Genomic DNA, 25,982 nt, shown 5'->3' on the forward strand with positions numbered 1-25,982 from the left:
GAGTGAAGGATCTACCTCCGAGGAGCAAGATTAATGTCCCTGTGTCAGCTTACCATGGACTAAGTGGAATTTGTGGTGGGCTCACCATTTGGGGGACCATGCGCAGTCTCCCTGGGAGAGCCAGGTCGGTCTGTCTTCTGAGCTCCATTCCTGTGACGTTCTCGGGACCAGAGGGAACTCTCCTTCCTAAGGGGCCTCTCAGGTCATGCTTTACTCTTAGTGCAAAATGGGAACAAAGAGACACAGCCCCCTCTTCGTGTCCTAACAAAGCTGTCTAGATAGAACAGAACTTGGCCGTTGTAACTTTCATTAAAATAAAATCCCATAAAAATTAATTATCTATTCTTTTTATACCGTGAACTGGCTTAGGAAACTCTGCCCTATTTTTCTTCCAGCCTATCCATCGTCTCCCCACTCACCCACGCCCCCAAGTTTGAGAATTAATTAAATTCTGATATAATGTTAAATTGTACAAATTGTGCATTTTTGTAAGTCTGCTTTACTCTTCTTCTCTGGCTCCTATCTAACCCTTCTCTAGGAAGCTCTCCATTTCCTCTGAAAGCCAGCCCAAGAGAGGTCCCAAGGAATATGGGTGTGGACATCTTCAGCTTAATCTAGGAAAGGAAAGTAGAGGGTTTGGGGTGATTTAGTTCTGCCCAAACCTAAATAGTGCTGTTGAGAAACTATATGCATCTTGTAAAAACAGGACTGAGGGTCAGTGATCTAGGTATGATTTGTATATTTATCTGGATCTCTGTCCAGTCTATTATTTTATCTTCTCCGGTACAGTTGTGTTTCTGTCAATTTAGCCAATAATGCTGTTTCCAACTTTATGTATCTGCTTGGGCTCTGGGGAAAGCCACTCATGTCTCTCATGGCCTCAAGTGACAGCCTTTCTAGAACAGAAACTTTAGCATCTCACCTGACACAACTGCCTTGCAGGCAGCAGAGCTCAATAAGCTCGCACCAGGGACGGGCCCTGTCCCCTGTCCCCTGAGACCCAAGGCCAGGGTTCACCTGCCAGGGCTTTGGGGTTCCTGCTTCGTAGAGGTGACTATCTCTAAAGAAAAGAGGGATGATGAATGATTCCAGAGCTCAGTCCTGCAGGCTGAGCTGAGACCTAAAGGAGACCCAGACAAGCACGGCTTGGCAACAAGTCCCTGGGGGAGCGAGTTGAAACTTGAAGGCGGAAACTCAAGTGCAGGGGGAGTCAGTCTGCGTTGGAGGGAGCAGAGGACAAAAGTGCACGGAACGTCACTCCCAAAACTAAATATATTTTATCATTTGTTTTTTAAAAAGCATATTTAAAATGCCTAACCAAAAGTTTTGTTAAAAAATATGTTTGTAGACTGAGGGGACGGGGAATTAGAAGGGTTAAGAAGGAGAGAGAGAGAGAGAGGAAGGGGGGGAGGGAGGAAGAAAACAAGCCCCCAAAGGTGTTTATGACAGTAACCTTTCTGTGACACTGACTTGTTTTAAACCTCAAATGCTAAAGAGGCTGTTTGTGAAGTCTCTTTGCTGATCATCGCCTAGGCTGGCCGGGAATCAGGGTTTGCTCGCTGCCCTGCCGTGGGTGGCTGAATCACTATAGGAATCTTTGGTCCCTTTGATGTTTGCTGACTCCAGAAGTTCTGAGAGACCTGGAAGGAAGAAGCAGAAGGAAAGGGGGGTGTTCAAACAGCATTAGGGAAGGCAGGTTTTATTAAGCTCACTTCAGTCATTTGTTTGAGGGAGACGACAGTAGTTTCTTTTGTTGTGTCAGTGCCATCCCACCGCCAGTCTTGAAGAACAGAAACCAGGTCCATCAGAATGATGCCGCTGTCTGTCTCTGGGGAAATGAGGACCAATTAAGTCAGAAGTGAAAGATAGATAAAGCCAGATGGAAATATTATGATCTGGTAACAGGTCTTTATTAACATATCTGATAACAGATCAGTACTTGATTAACAGATCTGACAACAGATCAGTACTTTAATAACACGGCTTTTTAAAGTTTCACACTAAAGCAATGCTTCTTTCAGTATTTGTGATTCTGAAAACACTCACTGAAATTTGGGGAGTCAGAAATTATATGTATCTATAAGAATTATTTTTAAAACTCCAATAAAACTAATCACACATGCTTGTCATTTTCTTACCTTTAAATCATTTATTTTTCTTAATAAATCAAAATGGGAAAAGAATTTAAAGAAAGCTTCCAATATTGTGAGAAAAACCCTCAATGTGAGTTTCTCTCTTGTATCCAATAAAATACTTACAGCATCTTAAGGATTTTAAAAATGCAATACATATTAATTATGAAGTAAATTTTTTCTACCATAAATCATTTGTGAATTCGAGTCACAATGCAAATTACCCAATTAGTGTCGAATGGCAAGTAGCTTTTCTTATTGAACTCATATGATGACAAGTGGTGAGCTCCTGTATGTATTAAAAAATCCAGATGTAGGCTCTGCTGTTGTCTATTTGATAGGTGTTTCCGGTTGCTCTGGGCTTATGTTTTGTATCACATGATTTTTACACATTTATATATGGCACTTAATATAAATATGTTGAATAAATGCATGTATGGAGGCAATTAGGCAAATAAATGCTGGTCTGTCCAGGTAGCCTTGTAAATTTCAGTTTATAATAAATAATCCCCTAAAGCCAACATGCCATTCCTGCTTGGGCTTCCCCTCCAAAACCACAGTACCAGCAAGTCTGTGTCGTGGATGTCAGGTCTGATTTGCCTTTTAGCACTCAGGGTTCTTATTGTCCAAAGGAACTAGACACCTGATTTGTTCTTCAGTGATTCAACTTCTATTTACTAGTAAACTTCTCAGATGATTACATATTTTACAAAGGAATACCTACTGACTAATTAATAGAAAAGTATATATTGAATTTATTCATAAATTTTTATTTTGTCAATTCCTATATCCTGTGATTTATCTACAGCTGAAGAAATTCAATTGAATACGTTCCATAACTTTTTAAATTCATTCATTATTTTTTCATGTAATGGCACATGCCTTCTGTTAAGCACTATGATAGTTGTTGGAGATACAAAGGTAACATGAGAGAGGGAGGGAAGAAGGGAGGGAGAAAGGGAGACAGAGGGAGAGAAGGTGTGGGGGGAGAGACTGAAGAAATAGGAAAGCAAAGCAAGATGTTCATTTTTGGAGCAAGATCCTGGAAACAACTAGGTTTATGGAATTAAAAGCCTAGGAGTAAGGAGCAAGAAATGAGTGAAGATGATTCTTGACAAGATTGGAAGTGCACAAAGTGTGTTGGGAAAATGGATGTTTAGTGGCCTTTTCTTTTCAATAATGTAAGAGGTGAGGTTTTCTGCTAAGAGGGAGAATTAAGCATGAGGTAGAAACATATGGCGAACGTCAATCATCTGGGGGGTAAATAAAGTGATACTGGAGGAGTGTTGACTGCCTAATTAAGGTTCAACCTCATAAGTGTGTAATAAATCCAACAAGGAATTAGGGCTGAGAGTTGGTAGGGCAGGTGTGGAAAGAAAAGAAGATGAGATAATTAAAGGATATTGGTGATGACGCCCTTGAAGAGAGAGACCCAGTGATCCCAAGGTGCGAGAGAATGAAGTAAAGTCTGATTGTATCTTATAGTCTGGGGGAAAAGGAAGAGGTGAAATGACAATAATCTTCATGAGGGAAGATCCAGCCCGGTGCCTGGTACATAGTACACAGGTAATAAATATTGTAGGAAAATGGTGAGCTTGGTCAGCTAAGGCAGCAGGCTGAGTAATGTCGAGTGAGAACATGAGGAAGATAGGAGGTCTGCAGGCAGTCCATTCCTAGTGTGGTGCAGTACATATCTCTATCAAATATATGCAGTGACTTTGGAGATTGGAGTCAGAACTGAATCCCTCAGTTTAAGATTTTGACAGGGGAACAGTTAGTTCTAGGTGATGCCAAGCCCAGTTTGGTCTAAGGGAGTGGCTGTTAGAGCAGAGAGAAGTGAATGCTATTGGGGATCAACGGCATAGTTTTGAATAACCCTCAGTAATGTTGGGCACTGTGACCTGGGCAGCTAGCAGTTGATTCCAAGAACCCATTTAGAATGAGGGTGGTCTAATCCCAGTCAATGGGTAGAACTTTTCTGGAATTGTCATTGGGAAGCCTCCTTCCCTGACTTTTTCAAAGGGTAGCAATGGAAGTAGCATCATCTGGGAGGCACTGGTTTTCAATTAAGGAAAACCTTGCAGAAGAGCAATGGAGAATGGAGTGAGAGAGGGTTGTGTGTTCCAGTGGAGGGTGTATTTGATCACTAACTTTGTTCAGACTTGCTGGTGCATGGCAATTAAAAACACAAGACAGGCCTCTATCAGTATTATTATTTTTAATTCCCTACAGACAATGTACCTCTTACTGTCTATACCCCACTTTTGAAAAGCGATTGAAAAGAACTATTCTAGGAAAATTCTGAGGACATCTGAGGAAATAAAAGGATTACTGAAAGCTAGATGGGAAGAGTTGGGATTAGTTCAAAAAGAGGAGGATACATAAATTGTGGCAGAAATGTCGTTCTGCACTAATTTGGGGAAAGGGCTAATATGATATTTGCAGCCTTGTTCCAGGAACCCCCTCCTCAAATATTGTCCTCTGCTCAGCTCTAAATTCCCAGATTTAAGTCTCTGTTTCACAGCTGTTTATATCTCTGCACTTCCAACTCAAGTGAACTCAGACAGCTAGGCTGGGACTGATTATAAGCAACGAGAAAATGTACTTCACTCTCATTTACGGGTTTTCACATCCAGCATGATAAAACATCCACCCCCTTAGAGTTTCAAGGACTATTCGCAAAGCAAGTGCCTCATACCTCCTTTTTAAGGCTGAATTGCTTTCAAGTTATTTCTTCCTTTTTTGATTTTACTGAATAGATCCTTTAAATATCACCAGTAGCCTGAGGTTTCAACTGTCATCAGATACACCAGTGTTTTGTCCATTGGAGGGAAAGAACGAACTTCAGTGACAGCCATTGTTGCGGCTGCCCATCACCAACACTGACCCAAGCCTCAGAGGGCCACCGTCACTGAGGGAACCTGTCATCCATGTGTATTGGGGTGTGGGGTGGGGTGAGGTTGAAAAATTCTGCTCTCGAACAACTGAAGCACCAAAGCAGGAATGTCTAGTTTGGAACAAACTGAGGCATAGAACTGTGATGTTCCATGCTTGCAATCAGAAATAAGCCTCATCTAGGTAGCAATTTATACCTGGCTTTATCTTGATAACAAGATAATCTGAATTATTTATCTGTGCTGTAGTCCTCAAATTGTGGTCCTCAGATCAGCAGAATCAACATCACCTGAAACTTGTTAGAAATGCAAAAGTTTGAACCCCCTGCCTCACTACTACTGAATCACAAACTCTGGAGGTGGTCCAGCAGTCTGTGTTTCACAAGCCCTCCTGGTGATCCTGATGTTAGTTCCAGTTAGGGAACCACTGGGCCAGGTGTATTGGTTCTCAGCCCAGGCTCACATTTAGCATCATCTGAGGCAACTATAAATTTTAAAAATACCAGTGATTGGGCCCCACCACCAGATTCTGATCTAATTAGTTTGGCGTGGTGCCTTGGCATTAGATTTTGTAAGTTCCAACGATGCTAATGACCATCATAGTTGAGAACCATCGTTCTGTTATAATGTGAGAATGGGCTCTCTAATTTAGGGCTTTGTGATGAATTGAAAAACAATTTATTGAGAACAACTTTGTTCATTTTACTAGAGTGTTAATTTAGGCATGCTTATATAGAACAAACCCCACATAATGTAAGACTTAAGAGGGTGGGGATCTTTCTGTCTGTTTTTTATTTTTCACTATTGTATCTTGAGCACCTAGGGCAGTGCTTGGCACATAGTAGGTGCTCAAATAACTACATTGACTAATTAAATTCATCCATTAAAGAATGGGTTCCAATAGGAAATTGCTTTTACACCTCATAAAGGAACCAGTAAGTGCTCTGAGCTGGAAGAATGGTCACTGTTTGGGGCTGGCCTATGTTCAACTCCTTCTAGCTCTGGGAATTCTCAATGAATCCTCTTTGTTCTTGTCCCACATCCATCTGTACCAGGATGTCACTGCCTTGTATTAGGATTCACATTATCTTTGGCCCCTGCTTATGCCCTTAGCCAGAATCACCACTGAGTCGGGCCTCATTGCCATTTTCATTAGACAGGTTATGCCCTCTGATCTGAGTACCCAGTTATGTAATTTTCCTTCTTTTCTCTGGGCCCACTTCTCTTTTCCTCCTCTCCTCCCCCCACTTTTTGGGGGTCCTGCCACCTGGCCCACTGTTATGCCCAGATTTCGTGATCCCCAAAGACCACCAGGGAGCCGAGTCCGATGCAAAAGCAAAGAGCCTTTAATTGAGCTAGCTCGAGCTCAGTCCCCCACACACACACCAGCGAGGTGGAGAGAGAGAGAGAGCCCCAGACCCCAAACGCGCTGATTTATAGGGGGCCTGGGAGAGGTAGGAGGGGTGAGGTAGTGTGGCCTCCGCTGATTGGTCGGGGTCAGGTTGCACATGGGGGCAGGGTGCGGCTTACTTTCCTCTTGCATTTCTATTGGCTAATTCAAAAGTGTGGGTTGGGCTCTTGGAGAGGTTCTAGGGCGGGAACCTGACTCCACAAGGTGGAGGACATGGAACAAAAGGAACATGGAGTTGGTCTCTCCCCGCCCTTTCACCACCTATCTTTTGATCTGAACATTCTCCTTTGTTGAAATGCCCTATAGGCTAATGGAGGGATTCTTTCTGCTTGGTGGCAAGAACAATTTTCTGAGTGAGTTTGAGCTAAAAGTGAATTTTCCAGCAGGCAAAATACCTCTGGCAGTAGCACTGAGGGCATGTGCCTGTTAAACGATTTCGTGTTCAATGTTGAGTAAGCCACATGACCTAAACACTGAGTAGCACGTTTGTTCATAAAACTGCCTTTAATTCGGTAGGGCAAATTACTTCCCTGAAACATTGGGGAAAGAGAGGGAAAATTCAATACTTAATTAGAATTAGAATACTCTAATTAAGACATATCTTTAGGTTGCTTTACTTACTGCTTGAAGCATTTTTTTAGATGTAGAACCTGCCACTATCAGCTGTTCTTCAGAAGTCTTTCATTCCCCTCTTGCTTTCTGTAGCTTCTTTTTAGATCAAAGTTACTTGTGGCTCTAGATAAAGAGAGTTCAAGGTTCTGTGTTATTAAAGAATTTGCCAAGTTCTTACTGAAGGTTCACTGAAGCCCAGGGTGATTCCAAATCATATGCATTTATCTCTTAGAGTGCAGGATGCACAGAAAAAAGTCTCCTAAATGATCCGTAAATTCTCCACTTCTACATGAAAGCTTCCTGTCCCTTCAACTACACTCATGCCTAGAGGCTTACATACATCCTTCTCAGGTTATTGCTAATGCTGTGCCTGATTCTACAGCAGCTGTTGCTTTTGAACAATACGATGCTTCTCCTCCCCCAAGAGAAATTGAAAATGCCTCTTTTGCAGCATTTTCCACCTTTGTGGACTCAGGGTGCAAAAAAACCAGACTGGGAGATGCGCCTGGGATTCTGTTTGGGAATTCAGGGCACAACCTAAAGAACCTTTGAGTTTAGCCACTTTCTGACATTGACTTTCATAGCAGCAGTTTAATTTGGAGAAAATCTGCTACCCCAAATGGCTAAAGGTAGTTACGTGGAAAATTTTCCAAATGATTGACTTCACTATGTTGCTAATTTTCTTTCTCCATAAATATGTGAGTATTTGGCATTCTTCCAGAACTTTTTCTGCATCACTTCTTTTTAGGCAACGAAGTTTTTCTATCCAGAGAGGAAGAAGAAAGAGGCACCAGGAGTTACCCCTTTGAAGTGAATTACTATTTGAGTTTAAACCAGAGCATCTGTAAAAATAGAGAATTTGAGTGTGTCGCCTGTTTTCTTAAAATTTCCTTTGGCAAATCTTTAAGGGAATCAGAGTAATCTTGACCACTTTAGAGCCAGTGGTCAGCTTTGTGCTTTCTTCAGCACCCCTCTATTATCTCCCTCCCCCACTCCCATTTGCATAGGTCTTACTGAAGGCGTGGTCTCTACTCTCTCTGGTCTCCACTCCTCTCTTCCTTCCTCACCTCCCACTAATTCTTCAGCCACCTCTCTATTGATTGCTTTTGTCAAGATCACCGATGGCTCCCTGTTATTTAATCCAAAGAATACCTTGGATTATAATTGATTTTTCATAGCATTTGATATCACCGATCCCATTTTCCTTAGCTTTTTTGCACCATTTCTCCTATTTCTCCCAGAGAATTTCCTCTTCTTCTGTCCCTTTCTAAATGTTATTTCCTTGGGAATCAATCCTAGGCCAACTTTTCTTCTTACTCTATACAGGCATACCTTGGGGTAGTGGGGGGTTCCATTGTAGACCACCCCAATAAAGTGAGTTTTTCAATAAAGCGAATTGTAATCTTTATGTTGGTGTAAAATAAGCAATATCTGCAAAGCACAATACAGCGAGGTATGCCTACTCTAGTCCTGATGGATATCATCTGCCCCATGGCCTCAATTCCATGCCATGGGTAAGATTCCCCATCCACTTCTTCAGTCCAGATCTTGGGAAGGCAGGCTTATGTCCTAATTAAACCTAATTCCTCTCTGTTTCTCCTTCTAAGTTTCAATTTTTAGTGAGGGAGTCCATTATTCACTGTGCAAGACAGAAACCTTCCTAACTTCTTCCTCTCTAGCGTTTCCCCTCTCCCTTTAAATAAACTAACAAGTTTATTCTATTTATTCTATTTTCTACATAAATTTTAAATTCATGTCTTCTCCCTTCCTCTTACCAGTACCTCTCCCCTTGCCTTAGTTCAGGAAACCAGCAACTCGCATCTCAATAACTCTCTTTGGTCTTTCCCCTTTACCAATCCATCTTCCATATCACTGGAGAGATTTTTCTGATCACTGCATTTCCCTGATCAAAAGCCCCCATCCTTACAAAGCCCCCACAATCTGGCCCCTCTCCCCTCTCCAGCCTCAGTTCCTGGGACTCCCAATCTTGCTTTGTTCATTTGGGGTCACACTTAATTTCTTTCAATTTTTCAAACATACTGTGCTTTCTGACCTCTGGATTCTGTGTTGGTTTTTTGTTTTTTTCCTGCCTAGAAAATTTCTACTACCCCTCTGGTGAATTCCTGCTTCAGTTTTGGGTCTAAAATGGAGAGCACTGCCTCTTGGATGCTCCCCTGAATGTCCTAAGCCTGGCAGAGGTGCCTCTCTCACGGCCTCTGCCCCATTGTCTCATTAGAGCAAGAGCAAGAGCCATCCTGTGTCAGAATTGCCTGGGTCTTTGTATTCCCATTAGGTTGCCATCTGTGAGGACAGGAACATGTGTTTTGTGTTGAAATTGTATCTCCAGTGACTCACGCAGCAATTAATGCAGAGCTGGTATGCAGTATATATTTGTGGAATGAATGAATGAGCCTCCAAGTAAACCATGAACCTTTCGAATGACACAGGTTCAAAATGCCTTACTCGTACCTGCAATTTCTTCCTCACTAATCCAGTTCCAAAAAGCAAATAAAACTTTGTTGCTGACAAAGCAACATGTGCATCCCAAAGGGAGAGAAACTTTTCAGAGGTTCTGAGAATTAGCATATGGTAATTGTCAAATCCCAGGGTATCTTTTAATCGAACCTTCGAACCTTCGCAGTGGTTCACTTAGCTTGTACTCAGGGCTTAAATTGAGTAGAACCTCATTAGGGATGCCTTAGTGCAAATGGAGAGAATGAGAAATACAGCTTTCCATGACATAGAGGTGTCGGGGAAAGGGAGCAATCTGGTCTGTGGGCTCTTCAGTCTGTGTGTCTGACTGTACCAGCTCCTGATACAGCAGATGGTGGGAAGGACAGCCACAGCCACCAAAGTGACCAGGATTGCCCTTTTCAATCCCATTCTGGGTTTTGTACTCCACAGGGATTTACTGTGTGCTTCCCTCCTTTCTTCTCTCTGAGCTTCCTCTTCAATGGCTTTCTCTTCAATGCCAGCCTCAGGAGCAACCTGGTTTTCTTTTTGTTGTGTTTTTTAAATATACGTTTTACTGATTTCAAAGAAGGGAGAGGGAGAGAGCGATAGAAACATCAATGATGAGAATCATTGATTGGCTGCCTCCTGCACAACCCGTCCTGAGGATCGAGCTCACAACCTGGACATGTGCCCTTGACCGGAATTGGACCCCCGGGATCCTTCAGTCTGCAGGTTGACGCCCTGTCCACTGAGCCAAACCAGCTAGGGCAGGAGCAACCTGGTTTTAAAGAGATTTCCTCCCTAGAAGCAAATCTTCCTGAGGGGAAAAACCTGGCTCAGCCGCTGATTCTTTCCTGGGCCCCTCTTTACCGATCACTGGTCATTCGCTCACTCTGTGCAAGCCACCCCAGTTTTTTCCTTCTGAGGGCTGTGACCAGGTGGGGCAAGCCAGGTTCCCAGGGACAGAACTGGAGAATCACCTCCTCGCAGATGCCAGCCGTGCACTTGCTCAGCCTGAGCGCCTCCCCTGACTCATCCCCCGCTCTCTGCCTGCAAGGCCGGCCCGCTCAGCCATCATGCCTCCTTGCCTCTGCGGCTCCTAATCCTCCAGCCCCAGCTCAGGTGCTGTCTTCTCAGTGAAGCTCTTGCTAAACCAGCGGTCCTTTTCCCATCCCAGCAAGTAGTCATCTCACCCTTCCCCAGATTCCCAGAGGCCTTACTTATACCTCTCCAAAGGCACTGTTTACCTTGTTTAGCTCCTTGGCTTGTCTTTTTATCTCTGTGTTAAACTATGACTTCTTAAGGACAGTCTTTTTTCTCAGTCATGATCTAGCACAGGATTTGGCATGGGGTCAGGATTCACAAGCCTGTGCGGTAAGTGGAGCCATCAAGGGGAGAAGAGAAAAGAGCATATAATGTTAATTGCATAGGGCTGGGCAGGTCTGACATGGGCCCTGGGGCCAGTCTGCTTGGGTTTGATCTCTGGCTCTGCCACTTCCTGGGTGTGAGAGCATGAACATGTTATATCATCTGTCTATGTTTCCATTTCTTTATCTTTAAAATGGGATCAATAATGGCACCCCAACATAGGGCTGCTGTGAAATCTAAATGAGACTTAGACTCATGTAAAGGACTTAGCACAAGCCTTGTTGCACAGGGAACATCTTAGTCAGTAAACATCAGGATTCAGAATAAAAAGGGTCTAGGGAAGATACATCCATGGAAAATGCAGGTGTACACACTAAGGGGAAAGCACATTTGTGACTGATGTCACAAATAAAGTTAAATCATCAATGATGGAAGAGAGAAGCAACGACCTCATACTCCCTGGAGAACCCAGGTGACTACTTTTTTTGAAAAGACAAATCTCATCTCTCTAGTTCAGTAAAAGAGTAGCTTGGACAAGAAGATGGTAAGAGAGGCTGCCCAAAAAAGACAACGGAGGAAGGCCAAATGAGCTGCGGGCGTATTAAGACAGTTGTTTATGCTCTGCTCTAATAGCTGCTGATGTTAAGAAGGATGGAAGCATAATGCGAAGGCAAAGTCATGTTTTGCTGCCATCTACAGTCAAAGTGCAATTTTTAAAGTTGCTTCACACACACACACACACACACACACACACACACACACACACACTCACATTCAGAAAGAACATTTTGACAAAATGAGTGACAATATAAATAGTTTGGTTTAAGTTCTAGAAATGAAGATAATGTGGGCATGTTACTTTAGTATTTTATTTAGTATTCTTTCTAAAAGTATATATATTTAATAAGTAACATCGCCTTTTAAAAATCTCAAATTGTTAAAACTCATCAGAAGACTCAAATGAGCTGTAGGTGCGGCAGCCAACAGGCAGTTTGAGAGTCAAAACAATTATTTCAATGAGTAAAGAGATGGATTGGATTTTACCCCATGTTTGCCTGCCCTGTGACCTGTAGTTTCTCCTGCTATTATTAGAATTATTAGTAAAGTGCATTTGCCACAGATGTCTTTTATTGTTTGGATATGAGGAATCAACCCAAAGCAACTGAAAACAAAACCTGAGGGGCCTTCGGCCGCTATGCTTTTATCCTACAACGTCTAAGTGATGTTTTCCCAACTTCCCTGTGCATTGTTTTTAAAGGGTTAACTACAGACAACAATTACTGGAAAAGCGTTTGATGGAGAAAAAAGAAGTGGCTCTTCAAGAAGCACATGAAGAAGAAGAAAGGGAGAGGCGGCTTGAAACCCTTAGGAAACAGGTGTTTTTAATTTGAAATGTTCATGGGTGGTTTAAAAGAATGTTGCTAAGTGCTCCTAATAACATTATTCCTAGGGCTTAGTTTAGGAGTTCTGCTGTATAAAATGTAACCTGTCCCAATTGAGACACTGATCTTCATTCTGGGGAGCAATTAGGTTTATGTTGAACCATTTCCAGTTTCTTCGTACATTAAAAGAACTTTATCAGCACCTTTTAAAAAGCTCTCCCAAGATTTAAATGCATCCACATTACCTCCAGTTTAATAGCTGAATAGTATCCATTTACAGCAGTGAAACTCTGCATCTAGCCCAAAGGTTTTACTCTACTCAAAAAATTGGTGGTGCTTGACCAAGATTATCTTCTTTGGGGTAGGAACCTCTGTTTGGATATATCCCATAATAAATAAACATGTTAAAAAGTACTTTAAAAAAATATAACCTCACTTTTTTTGTGTGGAGAAATAAAAGTCTCCCATTACTTTGCCTAATAAAAGTAGGCAAAAGTTTAGAAAGTAGATAGTACATGACAAGATCAGAAATTTAAGAACTTGGGAAATGTGATAAAATAGTTTTATTTGGTAATTTTTCAGAGTTTTTAGCCTGGGAGTGATTAGCTTAACTCAAAAGCTCTGAAGTCTTCACTGGCACCATTTCCCAGCTGATAGGGAATGATGGGTTTCTGTTCAGTGCCAGTGGAGGCAACATAGAATCTTGGATAGGAACTTGGCTTCTGGTGTCCTGCAAACCTGGTACAACCTGGTTTGCTACTCACTGGCAGAAGAAACTTAGACCTTTTACCTAACTCCCGTTGCTTTATTTCCCCCTCTGAAAAATGGGAATAACAATATTAGTCCCTGTTTTGTAGGTTAGTAGTAATGTCTGTTTACATTTTTTTGAATATTTACTAAGTATAAAGTCCTCTTATAAACACCCTGGGGTTTTAAATCATTTAATCTCTACAAAACCCTATCCTATAGGTGTTATTAATATTCCTGTTTTATAGAAGGGAAAACCAAGGAGACACAGAGGTTCCCCAGAGTTACACCGCTAGTAAAGATTAGGCTGAATTCAAACCAAGGAAGTCTAGTTAGGTGAGGTGGTATAGAGGAGGGATAAGCGCATCTCATCTTCTTTGATAAAATAGATTAGAGAAATTCAAAGCGTAGGAATGTAAGTCCTGGTCATGCTAGATTCAACAAAATTTAAATTATTCAGTCATTAGCAAATAAGTATATACCATGACTTTCTGGGGACAAAACCTAATGTCACTATTACTAAACACATCCTTGTTCAAAATAGAACTTTGACAACTATGGAATCCATATGATTAAAATTGTTTCCATCTGTGAACCCTTGGAAAGAGGAAATATCTGTGCCTATTATCTGTAAATTGTGTTCAGAACTATAAGATTTGGATCAGGAAACCTATAATAATGAAAGTATGTTCAATTCCCAGTTATGTCATTATAGTTCATAAATGCATTAAAAATGCCATTTTAATAATTATTTTCTCTCTTAAATTTTTTTTATTTTTAAAGATTTTCAAAAATAGATTTTTAGAGTGAGAAGAAGGGAGAGGGGGAGAGAGAGAGAGAGAGAGAGAGAGAGCGAGCAAAACATGGATGTGAAAGGGAAACATTGATCGACTGCCTCCTGCATGCCCCTACTGGGATTGAGCCTGCATCCTAGGTATGTGCCCTGACTGGGAACTGAACTAGCAACCATTTGGTGCATGGGATGATGCTCAGCCATCTGAGCCACACCAGGCAGGGCTTTAATGCTAATTCTTGACTTTGAGTTAACAGACAAGTGTTACTAATGGTGCATATGATTTACAAAATGAGTGGCTTCGTTTAATCAGGACACAGGTTTGAATTATTTCAGTTATAATAAAGAACAAGGGCACTTGGGTTAAAGTTTTTCAGCAGAAGTGGGAGCACTGGCTTATAACAGCCCCTGGAAATCTAGTTGCCTGGTACAATGGAAATTCACCCACCTGGCCCTATAATGTCAACACACTCAACTTTACCCATGAATAATATGCTCTAGATTCAGTTTAATCAGATCAAACTTTCTAGAAAGTTTCATGAGGTTGTCACCATGGCCACAGATCACTAGTGGTTAAAGATTACTGTTTTTATTTTACTTTTGGTTACTTTCAAGGTGTTTGAATATGTAGGTTTTCTATATAAGATTTCCTATGACTTTGTATCAGAAAGACAAATTTTTGTCTAAATGTAATAATAACTATAATTTCAGTCATTAGAAACAATGATATATCACAGCCTTTTAATACTATATTTTGTTTTTAAACTACCAACTCCTTTGTGGATCTCTAGGACTGGCCTGGTTCAATATTCTTTCTACTCTCCCCTCTTAGGATTTTATCTTTAATAACATTTCTGAACTGTAATGGACATGAAACATTAATAATATTGCCTAGAGCATTTAGCCTGTATCTTGTTCCAAGTTGCTATGCTTTCTCTTCTTTTAGGTTGCTATTGTTGCTCAATTTGATCCTGTTAGAATGATGTCAGATACAATGGCATCGAAAGCGAGGATGGGTATTGGAATTGAGGAAGAATTTATTCTTCAAAAGCCACTCTTCACATTGAATACATACAATGAACAGCAGGTAATTATGGGAATTAGCATGTTTGATACAAAAGCTATGATGATTATAGGAATTGTAGAAGTGTGTGTTTTGCATTACAAAGAATTTTCAACATTTATGTTTGAATACTACACATATCAACACAATTTTTACTTCTAAATGATAGCACATAGTTACTGCACAACTGTTAATATTATAATATAGTTGGTAGGTGAGCATAGAAAAAGCAGTTTATCTGGAGATGTTATGAATCTGTCATTGAAAATTATTTTTTAAACTTAAAAATAATTTTACAAAATCATACTTTAAAGTTGCGTTTGTACTGTATTTTGTTGGTGAATATTGCTCTATCATATTCAGAATTTGTTTAAATTCATACCATAATCCTTTTGAAGAAAAAGCTGATAATACTTGATTAAACAAAGCAGAGGGAAGTTTTCAGAAATTAAAATGAGCAGAAGAGAATTCATCATAGCTAATGATACAACATTTTCTGTGAAAACAAGTATTAAGGGGTAATTTAACCATTTCTAGGAAGGGAGGACAGATGAATGAATGTGTATCCCTGAAATTAAAGGAGAAAGTAGTTAATTTTGCAAATCTAAGGAGACCTGCTAAATGCTTAATTATTTAAAAGGCAGGAAACTCCATCCATTCACCCACTGACAAATAAATCAAGTGTGCCATAAATCAAGTGTGCCTGTAATATGTGCTGCATACTTTGCTAGGGATTAAAAAATGTACAATTAATTTATTCATTGGACACCTATTGACGGAATAGATACTACACCTGGTACTGTGCCAGGTGCTGTCCTGAACAACACAGACATGTCCTGTGTGGAAGTGAAGAGCTGGGGAGCTGAGCTGGGAGGACAGTAACATGCATGGGAATAATGCCACTAAGCTGAGGACACCTCCATAATGGATATCGGTCTAAGGGCCGCAGCCACCAGGGGAAGGGAATGGCTGGGGAAATCAGAGAATGTGTCAAAGAGAAAACTTAAGCTGTATCTTAGTTGAAGACATAGCAGCAGAAATAAAATTCATTCCAGATGATTTAAGCTAAAAACAAACAAAAAATAGATTAGTGGGAGAAAGTGGGCGTAGGGCGAGGGACAAATCATAAAGATTCAAGGGAGTCTTCAGAAACCACAGTGGGGAGGGCAGCGGGGGCTTGCAAAGAATTGAAGTCAGAAGCTGGAAGTCTCTCAGCTACCTGGGCCGAAGAAGTGAGTTTCACCAGGTAGAAGAGGGTGGAAAGAGGCCCTTACTGCTGTGTCTTCAATGGAAAGTACTGGACAAGAGTGGGTGCTGGGAGATGAGACTCAGAACATAGGTTAGGGTCAGACTGTGAAAAGTCCTAGGGGTCTTGCTTGCATTTCACCTTTATCCTGAGCAAAGGCGAGACTTTGAAGTAGCTTAATTACAGAACGGAATTTATGTTTTAGCAACATGTCCTGAATGTAAAATTGGTGAGGCTGGGGGGCGGGGCTGGAGGTCATGTGGGGGCAAATGGCACCCTCACAGAAGTGGGGGAGGGGTAGGAATGGCTCTGGCTGAGAGGACGAGGGAGGAGGGAGGAGGGAGGAGGAAGGAGGAAAGAGGGAAGAGAAGGAAGGAGGGATGATGAAAATGAGAATAATTTTAAACCAGACAGTTTGTTCCACTGTTTACTAGCTATGTGAAGTTGTGTACACTATTTAACATCTTCCTGTCTTGTTTCCTTAATCTGTAAAACAATAATTTGCACGGTTCTTATGAGGATTAAGATAATAAATGTCAATTGCCTAAAATATTGCCTGGCACCCGGTAGTAATACATAAATGATAAGTATTTGGTGTTGCTGCCATCAACCATCCTATATAATAAAAGGCCAGCGACCATAACAGCATAATGCCCAGAATGACCAATCAACCAGTCGCTATGAGGTGCATGGACTACATCTCTGTCCCTTCCCCCAGCCTGCAGGCTCCGATCGCTGGATGGCCATCGGGGAACCACGGGGAACTGGGGTGGGTATCAGTGGAGGGGCGGGACTGGCGAGCTGCCAACCTCTTGGTCCCTCCCCCCAGCCCATAGGCTACAATAGATCACTAGGTGGCGAATGGGGAACCTGGAAGGGTGTCGGTGGTGGGGTGGGACTGGGGACTGGCGAACTGGCAGAAAGCAGACCTCTTGGTCCCTCCCCCTGGCCCACAGGCTCCGATTGCTGGATGGCCAACGGGGAACCATGGGGAACCGGGGTGGGTGGTAGCAGGGTGGGACTGGGGACTGGCAAGTGGGCAGAGATGATCCTGATCGCAGGCTAGGCCTAGGGAGCCTACCTGTGCACGATTTCATGTGCTGGGCCTCTAGTGTAAGATTATAGAAGGAGAAACAGACTTGGGGAGAGACAACTTTTGTTCATGTCATGTATTGGGTGAAAATGCCTAGTACACATTTACAAGAAACCTATTGGCTGCCTCTGGGTTGGGAAATTGGGAAGATCGTGGTCAATATTCAAAGGATATCTCCATTTCACTTCATTTATTCAAAAAGTAGAATAATGAAAGCAGTTTAAACCTCACACCCCTGGAGCTGAGGAGTTGGCACATGCCAGGGTTGACTAGTGGTGAACACATGCAGGTGGAGCATGAACCACCAGAAGTAGGTGAGAGGGACCAGGGAGCCTGGATTGGAGCAGAGGAGGAGAAACCTAGGGCTAAGGATCACATATGGTGGTTGTCAGACATAAATCTCTGTATTATTCTTGACTGTATGCATCACTGCCCCTAGTCCCTGTATCTGACCAGTTGCCAAGTTCTATTAATTCTTCACTTCAGTGTTTCTGACAGTTATCTCTTCCTATCAGCCAAGTTTAGGCATATTTATTACTTCATGTCTAGACCATTGTAGTAGCCCCCTAACCACTCTCTCTGCTTCCATCTCTTCTTTCCTTGCCTTCTTAATTTATCCTGAACTTACAATAAGATCCATCTTTTTATGCAATGACAGTGATTATATTAATTCCATGCCCCAAACAGAAACAAATACAACCTCAGTAGCTCTCCAGACTCCTTGGCAGAGCCCAAAAGCCTTTCAAATTCAAGTCCCAGGCTTAGATGTTAAATAGTGTACACAACTTCACATAGTTAGTGTCCTTTTCCAGTGTTCCCCAATGGTGATTCCAAATGGACTGATTTGACCTCTAAGTTTGCATATTCCTTCCTTTCATGCTCAATCTTTCCTCCTCCCCCATCTGCTTTAGAAAAGAGTAAATTGGACTTCAGCTCAGGCGCTCCTCCTTACCTGAGACCATGCTAGTCTCACCAGCACTAAGAGATGTACCACTCAGGGGTATCTATCACATGTTGCCACAAACTGTAGTTATCTGAGTATAATCTTACTAGAGTCCTGATGCATGAAATTTGTGCACTGGGCGGGGGGAGGTGTCCCTCAGCCCAGCCTGCACCCTCTCTAATCTGGGACCCCTCGGGGGATGTATGATTGCCTAAACCGGCAGTCGGACATCCCTCTCACAATCCGGGACTGCTGGCTCCCAACCACTCGCCTGCCTGCCAACCTGACCACCCCATAACCATTCCCCTGCCAGCCTGATCGATGCCTAACTGCTCCCCTGCTGGTCCGATTGCCCCAACTGCCCTCCCCTGCTGGCCCGGTAACCCCCAACTGCCCGCCCCTGCCGGCCCGGTCACCCCCAACTCCCCTCCTCTACTGGCTTGATTGCCCACAACTACCCTCCCCTGCTGGCCATCTTGTGGTGGCCATCTTTGACCACATGGGGGCGGCCATCTTGTGCAAGGGCATGAGGGTCAATTTGCATATTACCTCTTTATTATATAGGATTACCCCTATGAAAGAGCTCCTTGAAGGAGGGGCTGCTTTCAAAACTTACTATCCAATTTTCTAGGGCAGGGGTGGGGAACATCTGGCCCAAGGGCCCTATAAGGCCCCCCAAATCATTTGGTCTGGCCCTGCCAAGGCATTAGGGGTGAATTAATGAAGTGTTTGACCAAATACAGCAGGGTAATTTTTAAGCTGATAATCTTGTATGGCCTTCAAATGATGTTATAAATATACAAATGGCCCTCAGCAGAAAAAAGGTTCCCCACCCCTGCTCTAGGGGGACTTTAAATCCATGTAAAATGCTTCCTTGGCTGAAATCCACATGTGGCTACCTTCTTATCATTGCAAACTGCACCATTGACATTTAATATTCACAGAAGGAGGAGTAAAAGTGCAATCAGCTATAAGTGAAAACAGAAATCGAACTACTCGTATGTCTAGTCCCACTTAGAATCAGATAGATGGAAGCATTTTCTAGTTCTGCTTGAAATAGAAATCTGGCTTGGGAAGAAGGTTCTATTGATTTTTGTTTTTCAGGTAGTGGCCATGTGCTTAAACTTAATTTACATGTTGCCAAGTGATGGAGAAATTAAAATGTCTGTTTAAAGGCAGATGCAGAAGGTTGTGGTTTAGATTTATTTTATTTTAATCAATGATTATCTATATTTGCATATTCCAGTCATCAATAAATAATGAATCAATGATATTATTGAAAGAAAGCTTTTTTCATCTCATCTTTTAATAATTCTAATGTTTTGTATTTTGACTCATCTACTATGCAACAGTGTATACTCCTTATGTTGGAAACCACTGATTCACTGGAAATTGGCACTGTCAAAAAGGTTTGGATGTTTTCAGTAAAAATAACCATGATATAGTCACTGTATGCACACAATTTACTGTCATCTAGTCATTTATCTAGCAAAAACAAATTATGCAGCTTGGGGAAATATGGCACTAAACTATTTACTGTAGTTCAATGAGTTGCTGTTTATTTACATTGTACTTTATTTCTACAGATAATTTCTGACCCTAGACTTCGTTTTGAGTTAGCACTTCGAGAAGCTGGACTTCATAAAACCTTTTATGCCAAAGAGATGTTACCAAAAATCAGTCCTCAAAAACCGCCAAGAAAGGACATGGAATCTACCATATTTAAAACCTAGAGTTCATCTTCAAATCCTATTAAATGTAAACAAAATTTTTCTCTGAATACATTTATATGGATAACAATGATTACTGCTTTCTAAATTTTTTAAAAATATTCATAGCATCTATTAAAACAGTCTTGCCTTTTAAAAAAATGATTCTTAGAATTTTATGCACTATTTCCAATATCTTGGTTATGCACTATTTCCAATATCTTTGTTTCTTTAATGGTACTAAATTCTCCAACACTATGGAACTTAATGATGACACATTTGGTACATATATTAGCATTTAGTAAATTGCAATTTGAAAGTTGCCTTATCCCATGAAAAGACATCAAAATAACCATTTGCGAGAATTATAATTTATGTTACTGCTACCTGCTAACAATCATTTCTGCTTGCTATTTTCAGAATTTAACTTTTTAATCATGGAAGCTTCATTACCATTAATACTTCTATTGTTTCTTGATTATTATAATAGAAGACTCAACCTTTCTCTAAATTTAGAAACCAATTTGGTATACCATGTTTACTGCAAACCAATCATCCAAGACAATCTCATTTTGCAAATTAGCCCATAAGAATAAATTAGAAATTAGAAATAGCATTTCAGACATCAGAATATCTATTTTGGTTAGGGGAAAAATGTGTATGGCTGTTTGGAAGGAATATTTTAACATGGATAATATTTAGAATGCTATCAAAAGTTTCACTATCTATTAAATATCTAGATGATTTTATAGAAAGGCAATGTTTCAAATATAAGTCAAGCTTAAGTTTTTTCTTTTTACTATTTCTAAAGAACCACACAAATACGAATAGCTGGTGATGTACAGCAGGAGGGGGTGCCGCTATTTTGAGAGCCACAGGGAATTCATATTTGGGGTTATGCGGAAGCAGTGTAGCTTATTGACTCAGATCTTATTAATTGTCTTTCTTTTTTAAAAAACAGTATTTATGATAGTTACCATTTGTTGAACACAAATTGTATGCTCAGTGCCATGAATATACTTTACATATAAAGTCTTCTTTGACCATGATATCAACCTTATGAACTTATTTCCATTTCTCCAGATAAGGAAAGAGGTTCAGAAAGGTAGAATAATATGCCATAGATCACTTGTTTTTCAACTGTGAGTCATTAAATCAATTTAGTGAGTCCTGACCAGCATTTTTAAAAATGAAACAAAATAAAATAATTCTGAAATCCAAGTGGCTAATAAACATATGAAAAGATGGAAATACCAATTAAAAACCCAATGAAATACCAATATGTATCCACCAGATTGGCAACAATACCAAGAAATCTAACTATCAGTAACACCCTACAGAACAATAGGAAGCACCCACTGGTGGTGAAAGTGTAAATTGGAAAAGTCCGGACTTATCAGATGAAGTTGTAACTGTTTATACACTTGGATAGAGCAATTCTATTCCTAAATATATGCCCTTGAGAAGCCCCTGCATATGTGTATAAGGACACATGGACTGGGATTCCTAAATGAAAACAAGCTAAATGTTCATCAATAGTAAAATAGATATAAAAATTGTGTTATATTCATATATGGAATTGCAAATAGAGATAAAAATGAAAAAAAAATTAACATGAGCATAATATTTAGTGGAAGGACTCAGATGCAAAAGTATACATACTGTGTTGTATTTTATTTACCTGAAGTACAAAAACAGACCAAACTAACCTATAGTGTTTAAGGATAGGTGGTGAAATAATAGAGGAAAATAGGCAAATGATTAACACTAAAATCAAGGTAATGATTACCTCTTGGGGATAGGAAGGCTGACAGGGTGGGGGGTTTCCAAACATCATCCAAGATTTTATGATGTTTCCATTCTCTACACTGTACATAAGTGTTTATATACTTTTAGGTCAATGCCATAAATTCATAATAAACTGAAGAAAAGAATATTAAGAAAGCAAGTTATTAAAAGTACTAGAGGCCCGGTGCACGAAATTCATGCATGGGGGTGAGGGGGTGTGTCCCTCAGCCCAGCCTACACCCTCTCCAATCTGGGACTCCTTGAGGGATGTCCAACTGCCTGTTTAGGCCCAATCCCGGTAGGCCTAAACGGGCAGTTGGACATCCCTCTCACAATCCAGGACTGCTGGCTCCCAATTGCTCGCCTGCCTGCCTTCCTGATTGCCCCTAACCGCTTCTGCCTGCCAGCCTGATCACCCCTAACCACTCCCCTGCCAGCCTGATTGATGCCTAACTGCTCCCCTGCCAGCCTGTTTGCTCCTAACTGCCCTCCCCTGCAGGCCTGGTCACCCCTAACTGCCCTCCCCTGCAGGACTGGGTCCCCCCCAACTGCTCTCCCCTGCAGGCCTGGGTCCCCCCCAACTGCCCTTCCCTGCAGGCTTGATTGCCCACAACTGCCCTCCCTTGCAGGCCTGGTCCCTCCCAACTGCCCTCCCCTGCTGGCCATCTTGTGGTGGCCATCTTGTGTCCACATGGGGGCAGCCATCTTGTGTGTTGGAGTGATGGTCAATATGCATATTACTCTTTTATTAGGATAATTTCATCAGAAATAGTCTGTTTAATCAGTTTCTGATTAAATATATCTATTTTATAGGAATTTCTGTGATAGCAAGGATAGTCCCTGCCTGGGAGTCATATTTACCCTGACCTAGGTTATTGTCCCTTTTATTTTCCTCCCTCCAGTCCTTGTGCTCTGCTTCACTTAGACTTTCGTCAGTCTAGCTTTTCAGGTGGGCATAAAAGAGAAAACAATACATACCCAATAGGAATCAGCACTGTGCCATGAAATTCTATTTCACCTATTCGTGTGTATATAGTAGATAAAAACAAAAATGTATTTATTAATGGCCCCCCAAAATTAGAAACCACTAACCTCAATCCCATAGTTAATAAAGATACAGCCTGTTCAACTCCACATCGTTATTTGTCTCAAACTGTGTGGAAAGACTGGAATCCTTCCATCTGGTAGGAAGTCCTTTAAGTCCCCACCACCAAATCTGCAAATACTAGTACATCCAAGTCTGCATTTTCCTTTTGCTTCCTCTAGCAGTGGGAGCAACTCTCTCTCTATCAAACACCAAAGTGTGTTTTGGGTTTCATCCCCGCTCAACTTCATGATAATTTCTCTTTTTTTCGTTATGCCCTTTCTCTCCTATATCTTCAAGATCATGTAGTTTTCTACCATCACTCTGTGAATGTGGTGTATTACATAGACTGATTTTCATATGTTGAATCATCCTTGCATTCCAGGAATAAATCCCACTTGTTCATTGTATACAACGCTTTCAATATACTGCTGAATTCAGTCTGCTTGTATTTTGTTGAGAATGACATCAACATTTTTGAAGAATATGATTTCATTTTTTAAAAATAGAAAATTGCCTGGCTGGCATGGCTCAGTGGTTGAGCATTGACCTATGAACCAGGAGGTCACAGTTTAATTCCCAGTCAGGGCACATGCCCAAGTTGTAGGCTCGAGCCCCAGTGAGGGGTGTGCAAGAGGCAGCCAATCAGTGATTCTTTCTCATCATTGATGTTTCTATCTCTCTCTCCTCCCTTCTTCTCTGAAATCAATAAAATGTATATTTTAAAAATAGAAAATTATTTGGGGTCTTTGTTTTTTTATTTTTTTTATTTCTTAGCTTTTATTTTCTTTAAGGCCTTATCTGTTATATCTTTCATTCATTTGGTTTTTTTTTTAATTGTCTCATTTCTTAAATGTTTTCCTTTTATCTATAATTTTTTCCTGAGAATATAGCACCTAATTCCTGAGTTTTCCTAATTCTGATTAACATGCTCTCATATCTTATATCATTTTTATGGATTTTAACTTTCAGCTTATAATGTTAACCTATATTGCAGTAATGTCTCTCTGGTGCTCATTCCTTATCTGTAGGGATGTTATTATGCTGCTTAATCTGTTTTTTTTTTTATATCAACATTAATATCTGACCCTTTGTTTTATTCATTTCCACTTGAAATTAATTTGCTTAACTTTTAGAATTGTTTGTGGCTCAATATAGTTCTTCTAACTTTACAGCTCTGAAGTTCTCTGTTTAGTTGTATTTGTGCAGGGTTCAAAAAAGTTGGCGGCTTATTTTCTGGAGATATGTCCTTCTCTACCTGCTGTTTCCTTTGATTCTGCTGTTCCTGTGCTGCTCAATTGTATTCTCCTTGCAGCAGTTTCTCGGCATTGTGGGCCTTTGTCCTAGAAGTGAGATTTGACTAGTCATTGTGGGAATTCATGGGTCCCAGACTTCTTTGGCCCTTCAGACTTGACTGCCAACGCTTTGTACTCATTCATTATTAGAAAGTGTAAAACTCTCAGTTCCCGCTGAAACAGTTTCCTGTGGGCACTTCCTGGCTGTTAGAGTTCTCAGGTTTCATGCCCTCTATAGATAATCTCTCCAGCTCTGTAATCTGCCCTCTCAGTTATCATTTTCCCTCTTCAGAAAGTAGAAAGAAGAGAACATTTCCATTTTTAAAAACAGACTTAATTGCTAAATACTATTTTTAACATACTCTTAATGGGAGGAGGGCCGACTAAAAATTACTTTCTGCTCAAAGAATTCAGCCCACTTGTCTATATCCAAAGTCCTATATAATATTTTTTTAAATCATGAAAAGAGTAATAGGGCTTCCTTCTTCTGGCATTTATTTAGTTTTTGTTTGTTTATTTTATGGGACATCCATTTTCTTGGGTTTTATGTTGCCCTCATTAAAATAACTTCATTATCTATTTAGCTGAAGGTAACAAGCCATTTTGAAGGAAACCTAGGGAAATTGGAGACTTTTTAAAATTAAGACATTGCCTGGAAAACTCATGAGGAAAATCTAAGATACAGACTTTTAAAATTTATTGATTCATTTTTAGAGAGAAAGGGAAATGCGGGGGGAGAGAGAGAAACATCGACTTGTTGTTCCACTTACAGTATTTATGATTCATTGGTTGCTTTTTGTATGTGCCCTGACTGGGGATTGAACCCACAACTGATACCTGGCCATGGCTCTAAGATACAGACTGTTTAAGATCTCAGTCAAATCCCAGAAATGATGAAGTTTGACCTACGAAAAAAAAAAGGTCTGAGTATTCTACTGTTTCTGACATCTGATCGATGTGTTTTGGAAAAATAGTTGTATGCTTGCTGGTGAATTTGAGGATGAACACTTGATAGATGCTGCCAACTACCAGAGAGGTCCTGAGGGAGAAAATGTTCAGGAACTTACTCATTGAGATTTAGGAACAGTGAATATTTCACTCTGAGACTCAATGCGGGACTGGATAATAATAATAGAATTCACTAGCTGCATGACCTCTCGTGGAATAGTCTCAATCCTTAGAGAGGAATGTGGCATCAAATCTGTCCTGTTCGTACTGAGTTTTTAAAATCTCTAGAAAGATGTTTTTCAACCTCTATGGGAATTTCTCTTTTTACACTAAAAACTGCCTGTGTTCCTTTCCTTTTCTACTTTCAACAGTATTTGAGCCTCGTGTTTTTCACTATTTAAACTGATTTAGGTTTGTTTTTGAGTACATGCTTTTAATGTCATTGTAGGCCTTACTAATTTTACCAATTACCTTTTTTTTTTCTCAGATAATTTATTATTTTATATGTGGAAATGTAAGTGTGGGAAAGAGTAGTGGTATTATTTTCCTTCTATTTTGCACATTTTCCCAGACATGTTAATATTACTTAGCACCACATATGCTTAAAACTCCTAATATTTGTAAACAATTTCAAAAGCAATTTGCTTACATCTCTTTAGACATTTTATAAATATTGTATTAATTTCAAATGCTTACCTTCACAGTATATTTAAAACAAATGCTGCACAAGATGTCCCGTTACTATTACTATGAACTAACTTAGTTTGGGATGATTATTAAAAATAATATTTATTTTTGAATCTACTAAAATGAAGTAAAACTTTACTTGGAAGTGAAAATTCTTGACTTGCTAAAGGAAATCGAACACAAGACACATGGATTTATGTCCACATGGGCTAGGACCATGCTATCTGGAGAGAAAAGATCCAGATAATGTGAAGAGAGTATTTTCTCATCCATGTTGTCATATCACCATAACACTGTTGCTTAAAACTGTCATCAAAGTAGAAGCCTCAGGGC

At 40.5% G+C, this 25,982-nt stretch overlaps 1 protein-coding gene across 1 annotated transcript in view; it reads left to right on the top strand.

The window, feature by feature from the left end:
* Positions 1-20,002, top strand: part of CCDC148 (coiled-coil domain containing 148) — a 186,054-nt gene extending 166,052 nt beyond the window's left edge. The window contains exons 12-14 of the mRNA XM_080669329.1: positions 12,130-12,247; positions 14,740-14,880; positions 19,725-20,002. Coding sequence (XP_080525455.1) covers positions 12,130-12,247; positions 14,740-14,880; positions 19,725-19,871 — 406 coding nt within the window. The 3' untranslated portion in view covers positions 19,872-20,002. The remainder of the gene's footprint in view (positions 1-12,129; positions 12,248-14,739; positions 14,881-19,724) is intronic.
* Positions 20,003-25,982: the final 5,980 nt, after the last annotated feature.

Source organism: Plecotus auritus (assembly GCF_963455305.1).
Source record: "Plecotus auritus genome assembly, chromosome: 5".
NCBI classification, from domain to species: Eukaryota; Metazoa; Chordata; class Mammalia; order Chiroptera; family Vespertilionidae; genus Plecotus; species Plecotus auritus.